The following is a 13295-nucleotide window of genomic DNA, read 5'->3' as shown; positions in this document are numbered from 1 at the left end:
ACTGATCACATCAACTTAGGTGTAAACCCTTGTACCTTCCACCAATTTCTGTCCCCAAGCTGGTACATCAGATTTGTAGTCCTTAGCTTATCTAGTAGAAGCTAATGCTATGGCTGTGAGGACATCTTAACATAAACATGGGTTTCTTTACTGATTCTACCAGCAAACAATGACAAATATCTGTTTTATTTAGACTCTACTTGCTCTCAAATAGACCTTTGTGCTCAACAAACACAGCATGTCTGCACACTTTTTCATATGTACTGACACACATACTCATGGCTAGCCTGAAATATTCCAGTATATTCCAACCATTCTTCTCAGAAAGTGTGAATTTGTCATTATAAAAAAAAAGGAAAGTGTCAGATTCCATCTGTTGACCAGCTTGATTGCTGTCCAGAGGTTCACTTCATTTGCTTGCTGAAAATGACTGATGTGGAAATGGAGATGAAGGCCTTTGAAGCACCACAAGCTCATTGAATGTGCCTTTCATGTACAGACCGACTGAAATTCATAAGAAGCAAAGGCAGGAGGGCGTGAGCGTGCATGTAGGGCGATACAGACTAAAGCAGAGATGTGCAAGAAGATGCTGTTGACTACAATTCATTCGGGCAGCTTTACCGTGGTTTTGATAATGATGTGGAAAATAAGCTTTTTTGCAAAAACTGGAAAGTGAAGTGAATTGATGTGAATTTTATGGAGGAGAGATGGAGTATTTACATCATTAATGGCAGGCTAGTAAATAAAGGAGAGGAGTGAGCTGGCATGGAGACATGAGGCACTTTCTTATTACACCAACATGTCCCTTTACTCTCGCACAGACAGAGAAATGTATGGGCACATGCAGACACACTGACCTGTTATATGAATCAACAGATGCAGCTGATGATGACTGATGTTTCTGTCCACATGATATCATTTTCAGTCAACACAAAGGATGAAATTAAAGCAGCTAGGAGTAGTTATCTTGGGGTTTATCATTACAATCAAAGTAAGATGTTACTTATGATATGTAAAGCTATGCTCATTTAAATGTTATTTTTATTTTATTGACGTTGTGCACCCCAACCTGCTGATTACAATCATTGGATCTTCTTTACCCATTTCCCCAAATTTTGGGGGCATTTGGGCTCTGGTACTGTTAGTTGACCTTACTGTACCGACAGAAGCTCCAGTTCAGGGCTGTATCTACCAATTACTGTCATTATCAATTACTCTGATGATTATTTTCTTAATGATTTGATTAATCATTTAGTCTAGAAAAAACTAGTAAAATATGTTGATCACAAGTTCCTAGAGCCCAAGGTGATGTTGTCATATTTCTTGTTTTATCTGACTAAGAGTCCAAATCCCAAAGACATTCAGTTTACTATCATAGAAAACTACGACAGTTAGCAAGTATTCACAATTGAGAAGCTGTAACCACTGAATTTGTGGTGTTTTTGCGTATGAATGACCTAAAAAACAACAATCAATTCCACTTTAATTCCAACCATGGAAACAACCATATAAAAGAGTCACGCTAGTCTTTGGAGTCACTGGGCAAAATTTGAGATTCAAAGGTCTGGGGCTACAACAAAGGCACTTTGAAGCGGAATGGATAAAAACAGATAAATCATTTTTGCCATTTGAGATTAAAAATAAAACCAAAAAAGTTTTAGAATAATACAAAAAGTAACTGAAAGATAATGAATTTTGCACCTTGCATGCTTTTGCAGGGCTTTCCATAAGGATACGGAGTAGCCAGCCAATGGAAAAATGTAGCCAGCTAGAGGGTTCTTGGGGCATGCTTCCAAAAAATTTTGTCCATAAAAGCCCAAATTTGGTGGTCTCTGGCACATTGTAATGCCACTATTCCATCATATAGACTGATCTTAATTATTACATGTTTTAATGAGTTTGTCTACCTGATTTTAAACATGTAGTGAATTATTGTAAAGGAGAATTAGGCTTCTTGTGTGTTTTAGCACACATAGTCTGTAAATAGCTATTAATATTTAAAACTAGTCATAACTGATCAGAACTTTGTCATTAAGAATCAACAGACCTTATTTATTATTTTTTATTTATATATTGACACCTTCACTTTAAGGTTTATCAAGAAATGCTACAATGATGGTGTATTGTTTTACTAGAAACATAGATGCACTCATATTCAATGAAAATAAACAAGGTTATTTTAAGGGGGGACATGTTTTTAATCCCATGTTTTATCTAGTCTGTGCAGTGGTTTTAAATTAAATTATTTATAAAAATAAACAAAGTCATCTTCATTTTCATCTTCACTGTCATCCTGAGTGTGAGGCATAGACTACATTTTCCTCACATGACACAGGCCTGTTACTTTGACAGCGTTGCCTGTTTTAGTGTGTGTTTGCGATGCGTCTTAGAGATGGCTCTGCTGTAAAAAGTACAATGTAAATAAAGATAATTCATTCATTTGTTCATTCACTAAGCCCGTAAACGTACAGTGCTTTCAGTGGACTTTTTAATACTTACTGACCAATCGTCAAGTTGCTGCCACCGGTGTTTTCCAAAGCAGCCCGTGTAATGAGGATGTCCCCTGTCTGTGCAATAAATGCAACACTTAATGTGTTTTTTTGTCATCAATTATTTTGCTAATATTTGTCTGAAGGCAACTCTTCGCTCTCTACTCGACAGGACACAACCTCTCAGCTGACACACATTCATATAGAGGTGGTGGGACTGATACAGACGGATAGGCGCTTTTCTCTATCATCATGCTCGCATTGTTTTGAAGCGGAGGCTAGCTGCCGTAAATGTACACGCATTGAGAATTGCAACTTGTTAATCAAAACTATTTTATTAGAATCAAAACTTAATATAATAAAGTAGCCGGCTGGACTTCGCCTGTTTGGCCGGCAGCCGGTGTTTATGGAAAGTTCTGCTTTTGTCAGCTAATCTTCTGGAAAACATTACCAATATTCAGATTATATTTGAATAGCACAGCCTTAAGCTTAATTTAGCTCTGGTTGGAACATATCAAAATATCTACAAGTAGTAGCTGCATAAGACACATTGTTAAACACTTTCATGCTTATTGCAGGGTAATCCTTTCATTTATGCATCAAATTCAATGAAATGTACCTCCACGTTACACAAACAGCAGGTCATGCACATAGGTGAGTGTTCAGGACTCATCCAGACATTGACAAACTGCACTCCTTCTTGATATATGCGACCACAGAGCTCTGGAGACTATGTGCCTGTTTCATTGGATGCAGAAGACTGTCTTGCTATAATAAATGGCCTTGCTTGGTGTAGTCGGCAGTTTGGGAGCATTAGGAACTGAAATGCATTAGGGCTGATTAGACAGACCAAGCCCAAGTACCCTCTCCTGGTAATGAGAACGCTTTGTCACTCATTAACACCTCTACTATTCTGGCTTTGTAGTAAGAGAGCACAAGGCAAGCATTTGCAGGCATTATTTTTTTTAATTTTTTATTTTTTGACAGAAGAAACAGTTTCTTTTGATGAAGTGGAGAGAATAAAAGGGAGAATGAGAGAGCAGTCAATTGCCAGCTACACTGGGAATGGTGATTGTGCGAAACAATAGTGTATGAAAAAAGGGATTTGGGGACATCTGATGAGAATATGCTCAATGCTGAATGCAGCCTGTTTTCCTGAAGAGCGTTCTGCTTTTTTTCCAGGCTGCAATCATGCATGAATACCATAAATGAATACATGTAACTACATCCTAGATATGTCATTATATTAAAAAAAATATATCACTTGCTTGGTGATAAAATTGTCAGGCACTGTATTGTGCTGTATTTCATTTATATGTATCTATAGGTAGTGTATTGTGTTTAGTACAGTTGTGATCAGGTGGACTTTGTCTGTTTCTAGGTTTTTAGGTTTTCCGATTCAACAGAATTTAATGGAAATGATTTATTTCTGTGCTCTTTATAGACTCAGAGGCTTTTTCTAGCGAACCAGGTGAGGTTTACTTTCTCAAACTCACTGTCGCTAACTTACTGGTTCTACAGAAAGCCAGCATCAGTGGCTTGTGGTTTCATGTTATAATTAACATTGGTTGCTCTGCTAAATTGGGCTGCCGCTGGCCAATTAGCAAGATAACAATCTGCAGAACAAATGTCTCTCTCAATGGAGGTAACTGTTCTCAGGCAGCAGCTTGCAGTGCAGCCCGTCCTCACAAGAAAAACAACAGTATAGATCTAAAATTCAGCCGACAAAAATGACAAAAATTTAGCGGACATAGTATTTATGACCTGGAGAAGTGACGCAGTTCAGATGACGTCAATATAAGGAGACCTGATAAGATGATTTTGCCTTATTAGGAGGAGGCAGGTTGAGTGGATGGCTAGATAGTTAAATGACAGAAGGTGGATTTTGCTGCAGGAGACCACCGTTTTCCTCCTGTTTCCAACCGCGAGTTGGGACATTTTTTAAAAAAGGTAATGTTGAGGTGTTTACTTTTGCCATGATGACAAAGGTTGCATAACTTTAAGGAAGTATAAACCACGTTTCAAGTGATCCTTTTAATCATCATCTCTCTAACCCTAACCAAGTGTTTTTTGTGCCTAAACCTAACCAGACCTTAACCACAGAGTTGTCACACCATAAAACATCATTATTAACAGTGATTTGTAACAGAGTGCATTACTATGGCTACTAGAATTTGGAAATTAATCTCCCTCATTAGCCCTTTTACTTTTATTGTAAAATAGAGATGAATAAACAAAAACTCAATATTTATCAAGCATCTCTTTAATTCTTGGTTGCATTTGTGAACCTGGATGTTGCTGGTGTGTCCTCTCAGACCCTCCTCTTCTCTGCTGATGTTGTGGTCAAAGGTAATGACAAACAGGTATCTGGTGGTGATTATTTCTTATGACTATCAGATACTCAAAGTGTCTTAGACTAACTTCTTCAATGTGATTCTCTTAGTGAATAATATATGAGGGTGGATCCAAAAATTCCCGGAAGTCATTGATAGCACAGGAGTAGGGTGTGGTTATCGGATTTGCTGCTAGTGTATGACAACTTGGTTGAAACTAAAATTGGGACTGAAAGGGAGAAGATTCGCCACTGTGGAAGAAATCTAGGAAGAGTCACAGGAGACATGGTGACAAAAGATGACTACAGGGAATGTTTCCAGGAGAAGCACCGAGACAAGTGTATTGCATCTCAAGGAGAGTACTTTGAAGGGGATTAGAAAGGTACTACTGAAAAAACTACTGATTTATAATGACAAGTAACAATATTTAACATTTCCAAGAATTTTGGGACCCCACTCTTAAATCTGTAATTCAGAAAGCCTTCAGTATTTCTCAATATGTAGTCAATGATATTTTATTTTGTCCACTTGGATGGTAGTTTGGGTTTATCATTGTTTAGCAATAGTCTGCATAAAATATATAATTTCCTCATTGATTTTAATGAGAACACTGCACTGGCACAGTGGGCTATTTGGTGACAATGTTGAACCAGTTCAACATTATCCTGGTTGGACAATCGAATTCGTTCAAGGACACGTTATTAGTAAATGAATTTCTAGTGTGAACAATGTAATTGTATTGTTTACCACCCAATCACAATCATGGAGATGGCAGACAAAGATTGGTACCATGAAAAGAGTTATAAAGTCCTGTGTCATAGCATTATAAACTGCTGCGCAGTGTTTTGGCATCTGTTAGGCCTTCAGACTTATGGATGTATTACCCAAACTGGACATCATGGGTTGCACCTCACTGTCTCATAATTACATGACGCAAAACTTTCCCCCTGTGTCTCTGCCAAAATTAGAAGAGATAAATACACTTTAATGAAAAATAATATTAAACGAGCTGAGTTGCAACATAGTGAAACAGCAAAGCCTGCATATAAATGATTAAGGTGATCATTTAAACTGTCATCTAGTAAATAAATTGATAAAGAGACGTGATACGTTGTCACATTTTGGCTTCCTTGCTTAGGAATAAAAGCTGGTAAACATAAGCGCGCTGTGTCCACTTTACTGACGTCAACTCCCGTGACTCCTCAGTACTTGTGTTTTGATAACGACTTTATATATCTCTGAGTCATTTGGAGCGACTGAAAAGAGAAGTCCTCTAGTGTAGATTCCACTCGAGGAAAAAGCTCTCAGTTCCAAGGATAAAAAAACACATAAATCTTTCTCACCTTGCTGTTTCTATCAGATGTTTCTTTGCACAAACGAACCCGAAAAATGATTATCAGAGGCCTGCATGCTTTCTGTGAGCTCGCTGCTGAATTAAAAAAAACAAAGTGAAGCAGCCGTTGGGTAATGTTCATCCAAAGAGATGTGATTCATGTTTATGATCCTCTCGAACACCTCAGATGTGCCTTCAGTCGTGTTTTACATATCACTGGCTGCTTTCCTGCTGTGTAACTGCAAAAGCTTTGAAGGTGTCAGATTAATTAAGTTTTCTTCAAAAACAACAACAACAAAAAAATCTGCTTGAAAAGCTTTTTTTCCCCACCTCAGAATAAGAAGAAGAAAACATTGTTCTCAGTGTGTGAAGGAGAGTTTTGGCTCAAGGTGTTGGTGAAAGAGAGGATCTGAATGACACAATGTGGAATTCCTTGATTTGATTCTGTAATTCATTCTTTATTTTCATTGTAAATTGTCGTGTTTTTTTTATTTTTTATTTCTGCAACCCTGTTAATGCTGCTGCCTGTCTTGGCCAAGACACTCTTGTAAAAGAGGTTTTTAATCTCAATGAGACTTTTCCTGGTTAAAGAAAGGTTAAATAAAATAAAATAAATCTTTGTATTTCCCCACTGGGTCTGACCTGATAAGACTGTTTACATCCTCTCCAACAGAATATAGAGATTAACTCTCTTTTCTCACTGAGAGTCAAGCCCTGAAGGAGTTTTGGTGTACTGTTAAAAGGCTTTATCATCCGCACAGTAGTCTATAGAAATCACCTCCAAAAACATAACAAAACAAAACAAAAAAAAACCTGATTCATCATCAGAAACGTTTCACTCTCTGATCTACAATCTTAAAGGACGTCGATTTCTTGACTTTCTCTTTGTAAGCTCTCCTTCTTTGAACTCAGAAAATCTGCTTGATGGTTTTCAAGCGTTGCTGCCGGGCATTTGTGAAGTCATAAAGACTCACTCACCTCCTGACCCTGCGATGACTGTGGCGTTTGCGTCCCTTTCCTTTGATGCAACCATTTCTGTCTGCGACGTCCAACCGGGTGTCCGCGTCCACCCCTTTCCTCTCATCAGTCTTGAGTGGCAGGCAGGCTGTTGTCTCTGAGCTGTGAGGAAAGAAGAAAAAAAAAGAGAAAAAACAGGATTAAGTTTTTGCTCTTGTGCCTTCTCATGAGAACTTTTCCAAGTGATTTTTCTTGTTGTCCGCACATTTAACGCTTCCATCATACAATAGCGAAGAGGATTTAGCATGCTTGGTTAGCCTTATTCCCTCTGGTCTACTGGGTATGTGTTTTATTCCCCTCCATTTCTCCCTGCCAGCAATTCTCTGGGAAAATTGGAGGTCAGCCATTTACCATTCAAATCGAGGTGTCAATTGAAATGTAGTTATTTACATGCTTCAGTTGCCCTGACATTTTAGGAAATGGAGTTTTCTATCTCGTGCTGGACACATGCGGCCACAGGAGATGCATGGTCATAAGAATAGTTCTCCTTGAATTCCTGATAAACATACATTTTTCATTATTTGCTGTCAATAAAAGTAAAATAAAAGATACAAAAATGGTCTAGAATGTACACACTGAGTCTCATATTTGAGCATATTCCCTGCAGTTTTAAAATTGTGCCAACTTATTTTTGGCTCTCTAATAATGTTGCTATAAGTCAGGTGTTTAGTACTTCATCCACTTCCACCTGAACCTCCCAAAAATCTCCACTGACAGACAAATGCGGCTGCAGAACGAATGACTAAATAAACTGAATGATTAGATGTGAGCACACAGTTCTAGCCCTGCTTATTATCCTCTATTTTAGTCATGGGAGATTTGAGCGTAATTACACATTCTCCTCTTCTTCGAGTGGTTCCCGTCTGATTGTAATGAGAAGATAATCAGAGCCAGAGATTAGGCCGTCAACGCCGCCTCCTCCTCTTCCCCCAGCGACGAGCAGGCAGGAGCCGTCGCTTTCTATCTTCCTCACCTTCGCTTTCCTCTGCTTCTCTACATAAGAGGGATTGCCCCCGGCAGGGACCCAATAAAAATTTTTTTAAAAAACGGCGTACTGGATGCTCCGACATGACCGAGTATTTGAAAGGTGATAGGAGAGATAAAGTCAGCCACTGGTAGGATGATTAGTCTGATAAAGGAGGCTAGAAAGAGGAACCTTTGAATATCTTGGTGATGTGGCTAATGTTCTCCTACTGTTGTTGGAGATACAAATGAAACTCTGCTTATAATGTTTGCTGGATTGCTGCGTGATATTGAAGATGTTTGACAAAGTGACAAATGAGTCATTTCATTAAATTAAATTAAAGCTGAATTCTGAACAGAAGGACCATCAGTAGTGTTGTGCCTCTATATCGTCTGTCTTCATTTTATATAATTATTGATGGTATTCATTTATGTTGCGGAGTGAAATGTCGCCTAGTCTGGTTGCAGACCTTTGAATCATCACACAAATCTGTTGTGTTGTCCCATTTGTTCAGTGATTCATATAAGTTTGGTGTTATGCTCATTGACGGCTGTTTTCTCTGGTTGGAGAGACAATCAGAGCTTTTTAGGCGGGATTAAAAACGGGAACGTCATCTTCATCATTTGTCATTTTCATCATTGGTCATATTCATTTGTTGAATAAGTCAGACTAGTCATGTGCACATCTCAGTGGGGTCAGTGCGCAATACAAAAATCTATTAAATTGCAATACAAGGAGTGCTGGTGCACTAAATCAAAGCTCCCTTTAATTCTGTTAGCGACATTTCAAACAACTACAGATGACAGGAGTCATCGCTTTCTATCTTCTTCACCTTCATTTACTGGTCTTTCTTCTGTAGTCGGTTGAAACGTCCCTTATAAAATTAAAAGGAGTTTTGATTTAGTGTGTGGGCACTCCTTGTATTGCAAACATTTTCATTTCTTGCCAAGCTTCAAGAGGGTGCATCTTACGTAATATGAGCCTGTCTGAGGGAAGACGCAAGGAGAGATATGGATGTCTGAGAGTGGCTCGCTGCAGATGAATGCACAGGGCAACTCTTTTATTTAGACCAAGATGAACAATGAATGATATCCCTCATCCTTGAAGTATTTTTGATTTTGTTTCTGTCTGTGTCTATTTGTTAACCTAAATGAACTAAAACCAAGGCCAATGCATGGCTGTCCAATCGAGAAGAGGATGAGTGCAACGATGACGGGAAGCTAGCTAGTAATTCAAGTAAGACCTGCATTCTTTTCTTGTTGATTGGCAACCAAGACATTTACTGTATGTAATGGCCTGTTAGTAGTTGGTATTACCATAAGTCCTAGTTGTAATTAAATCCCCCTAAACCTAACAACAAACCCTTTTACCAGTGTTTACCTGTGTTGTGACACTAGCCACATTCATGGAGAAAAAAAAACAGAAACATGGCCACGGAAATGGCGACAAGCGTTGCTGAGATTGATTCAGCTGGATGTAGTGCGTTACTTGTTACTGATTTGTTAGGGTAGATTGTCAGGCTATAAATACCACGGACCTACCAAGCTACCTTTTTATTAATTTATTTTCAATACACAAAAATGGACACATAAGAAGTCATCAGTAAACACACAAGCAATTTAACTCTCCCCTGTCTCCTCCTGCAATGTATTAGCATTTAGATTTACTGTGATTTTGAATGTTTCTTTCAATATGTGTTCATGTTCAGTACATGTGTACTTCAGGCTCTGACACAAATGTAAAAAAAAAAAAAACCCAGACAAAATGAAATAAAACAAAACAGTCAAATCAAATAGGTAACTTGATTGTGAATATATTACGTTTTCTGTCTCTGTCAGACAGGACAAGAGTAATCTGACAACACAAACAAATTAATCAATTAGTCAAATGTATAGTCAGAAGAACAATCTCTATTTTTGTGTTATTATTTTGATCGTTGAATATTAATTTTAGTCATTTTCCAAGCTTTGTACAAAGACTTGTCTTGTTTTTGTGTTATGTGATGTTTAAATGAAAATATTTGGGTTTGAGACCGCTGGTCAGAAAAAAAACTTGCTTTTATGACATCACATTGAGGTTTAGGAGATTGTGATGGATATTTTTCATCATTACCTGACATATAACAGACCAAATCAATTAATCAAGAAAGTAATTGGAATATTATTCAAATATCAAAATAATTAGTTTCAGCCCTGAAGAACTACGCAGTCAAGTATAATGGGTCTCCGTTTTAAGGACCATCCCTCTCTTGGACGGACATACTGGGGTTTCATGCCTTTAGTGGATATTATGGATTCCTAAAACACATCACATTACATCCTGATTTGTGCATGCAACAAAAATACTCTTACAAAACTTGTTTCATAAATAATCCAATTTAACACAAGGATTTAGCTAAATCTCAGTCAATTCACACCCACAGTATGAAGCAGATTTTTCAGCTCATTATATAAAGGAAACATTGCACAGTAAAACAGTACAACTATAGTAAGAACTATTTTCTAGTTTGCTGTTGAGCCTCCCTGCTTCTAATAGTAATTTATTTAACCTTAATTGTCCATGGAGATCTTTGGCTGCTGAACTCGTTCAGTCTGACAAAAGATATTGATGTTGCAGCCAGTGGTAATACAAGTGCCGTACTTCCTGCAGAGATCTGAACAATATACACAATTTACTCGACACAAGAGAACAAAAAACATTTGTGCCGTTGAACGTTCCGTTCCTGTGTCCCTGAATGAAGCAGGAGTGGAAAGTGGCCCAAAGCTCCTTTTACTGGCCCCCTCTCTGCTTCTTTGTTATTTGCTGTCACTCTAAGAGCTGCGTTTGATGAGTTCTAAATGAAATCGATTTCACCATCACAGATGCACATTCCCTTGATCCGGCCCTGCAATTTATGGCTGAAACTTTCCAAGCTATAAGCACCTGGATTTATCGCTGGCCGTTTGTATCTGTCAAACAACACCCCTCGCTCACTCCACACACACACACACACACACACACACACAAACACATACACGCAAACTCTCAAGCATGGACAATCCTTTTTGTAGCTGTAATTCATAACCAGGCAGCGGTTGAAAGTACTTTTAAAGGGACAATTCAAAGTAAACCAAACTGGCAAAAAGCTTTAAATGAATGCAAATACTGAGCGGATTAAGTGAGAGTACTTTGATAATGAAGAATTACGTGGACAGTAATCCTCCAAAATCCTGACTGGATTTGTTTACCATAAAACAGGTAAAATGGAGTCATAGGCTGGGATGAGCTCCATTAAAATATCCCCCCCCTGGAATATGGTAGGATGGGAACGCCACTGATTGAAACCGTTGCCTGAATATAGCAACGCTGCAGATACAGCCAACATCCCACCTCTTGACTTTTTGACCTCTCCCTTTCATCATGTGTGTCATACTTTACATGTATGCACTTTTATTGCTCCCTTGCTGACAAGTAATGCTGTCATCGGAGGCAGAGAGAAGTGACTGTGCTGTGACTAGCTCCTGTTTCAGTCTTTGTCACAGAGGGAGAGTCTCACTCCTCTCAGCGTGGGGCTTCTCTGCTCATCATACATCACTGCTGTTCATCGTCACGTGGATGGGTAACAAATACTGACAGATGGTGTAAAAAAAAAAAAAAAAAACATGCAGCAAACAGGAAGACAAAGCTTTGTTTAAGAGGGTGTGGATGTGATTATCACTGTTATGTGTTTCCAAATTCGGATGGGTGCATTGCAGGCATGTGTGTGTTCCATCCCTTTGTTTTATGCTAATTTTAGCATTAACGATTTTGCCAATCGAGGAAGTGTGGCGGTCTTACAATGCACAAATCATAGGAAGGAGTTTGGGGTTGATGTGACTCTATACATGTGACTTTGACACCAGAGACCAGCATTTGCACCGTGTCCAACATGTTGTTAGTCTTAGACTGCTAAAACACTTGCTTAAAGGAGACGTCTTGTGATATTTCTTTCTTATTGTCTACAAATCCCATGAAAAAGACCACAACAAATACACATAGACATACATACACAAGTGTATTTTCTATGCAATTTGTTGACAAAAACAAAAAATATAAAATATCATCAGACTTATTATTTAAGGTTAGCAGATAATGGTTTTACTGAAATAGAGGACGCATCCTTTATCATGCTTCAAGTCACCTTGGACTCCCCCTGACCTTAACCAAGCGTTTTAGTTGTCTAAACCTAACTGGAGCTGCAACAATTAGTCGTTTAATTGATTAGTCGTTCGACAGAAAATTAATTGGCAACTATTTTTATAATAAAATAATTGTTTTAGCTTCTCAAATGTGAGAGTTTGAGGATTATCTGTCTTGTAGATGATAGTAAACTGAATATCTTTTGATTTTGGACTGATGATCAGAGAAACCAAGACTCTAAAACATTACAACAGGCATTTTTCCAAGACATTTTAGAGAGAAAACAACTAAATAACAAGAAAATAATAAGCAGATTAATCATTAGTGAAAATAATTATTAGTTGTAGCCCTAAACCTAACCTTAAAAATGGATACTAATGCTTTGGGTGCCACAAGAGAATATTGTTTAGAAAACAAATAAAATACAGGTTTGTTCAGTATGAATATTTAATGTAGTTTGCAGATATGTTCAGTATGGACCCATCTTTGTTATGTTGATAGAAAACAATCTGGGGGCAATTATATTTTTAATGCAAATTAGTTTATGAATGACATTCTCAGGAGATGGTTTGTGCATGTGTATGTAGGATCATAGTTTTCCTATTGGGGCCCTAATGAAAAATGTGTAACATTGTCAACAGAGAAAAGGAAAGGCAAAACATGTCTAACCTTTTCATTTTTTTTTCCTTGCTAACCATCTGCTTGTTTGTTGAACTTCCAGCTCTGTGCGGAGATATTCATGAAACATCATCAACTGCCAAAGCCACAGGAGGATCATCATAGTTTGTGTACAGTTTCATTGTCCACACCCCATTGACGATGTAAAATTGAGATAAAGTGCCACGCTATCTGCCAGGAGCTGCTCAGTAATCTGCCAGCTGCTTTACACAACACCGGCTCGCTGTCGGAGGGCTCAAACTCACAACATCAGCTGACATTGTACAGGTGTGCGAGAGGCATGCAGGCAGCCATTAAACTAACCAGCGAAACAGTGCTACACA

General features: G+C 38.2%; 1 protein-coding gene across 1 annotated transcript in view; it reads right to left on the bottom strand.

The window, feature by feature from the left end:
• The window catches only part of srrm4 (serine/arginine repetitive matrix 4), a 68040-nt gene that overhangs the window by 18018 nt on the left and 36727 nt on the right, over positions 1–13295 (bottom strand). The window contains exon 2 of the mRNA XM_067570567.1: positions 7134–7274. Coding sequence (XP_067426668.1) covers positions 7134–7274 — 141 coding nt within the window. The remainder of the gene's footprint in view (positions 1–7133; positions 7275–13295) is intronic.

Source organism: Thunnus thynnus, chromosome 2 (genome assembly GCF_963924715.1).
Source record: "Thunnus thynnus chromosome 2, fThuThy2.1, whole genome shotgun sequence".
NCBI lineage: Eukaryota > Metazoa > Chordata > Actinopteri > Scombriformes > Scombridae > Thunnus > Thunnus thynnus.
Note: the sequence above shows the minus strand (reverse complement) of the source record. Positions and strands in the feature narration are given on the sequence as shown.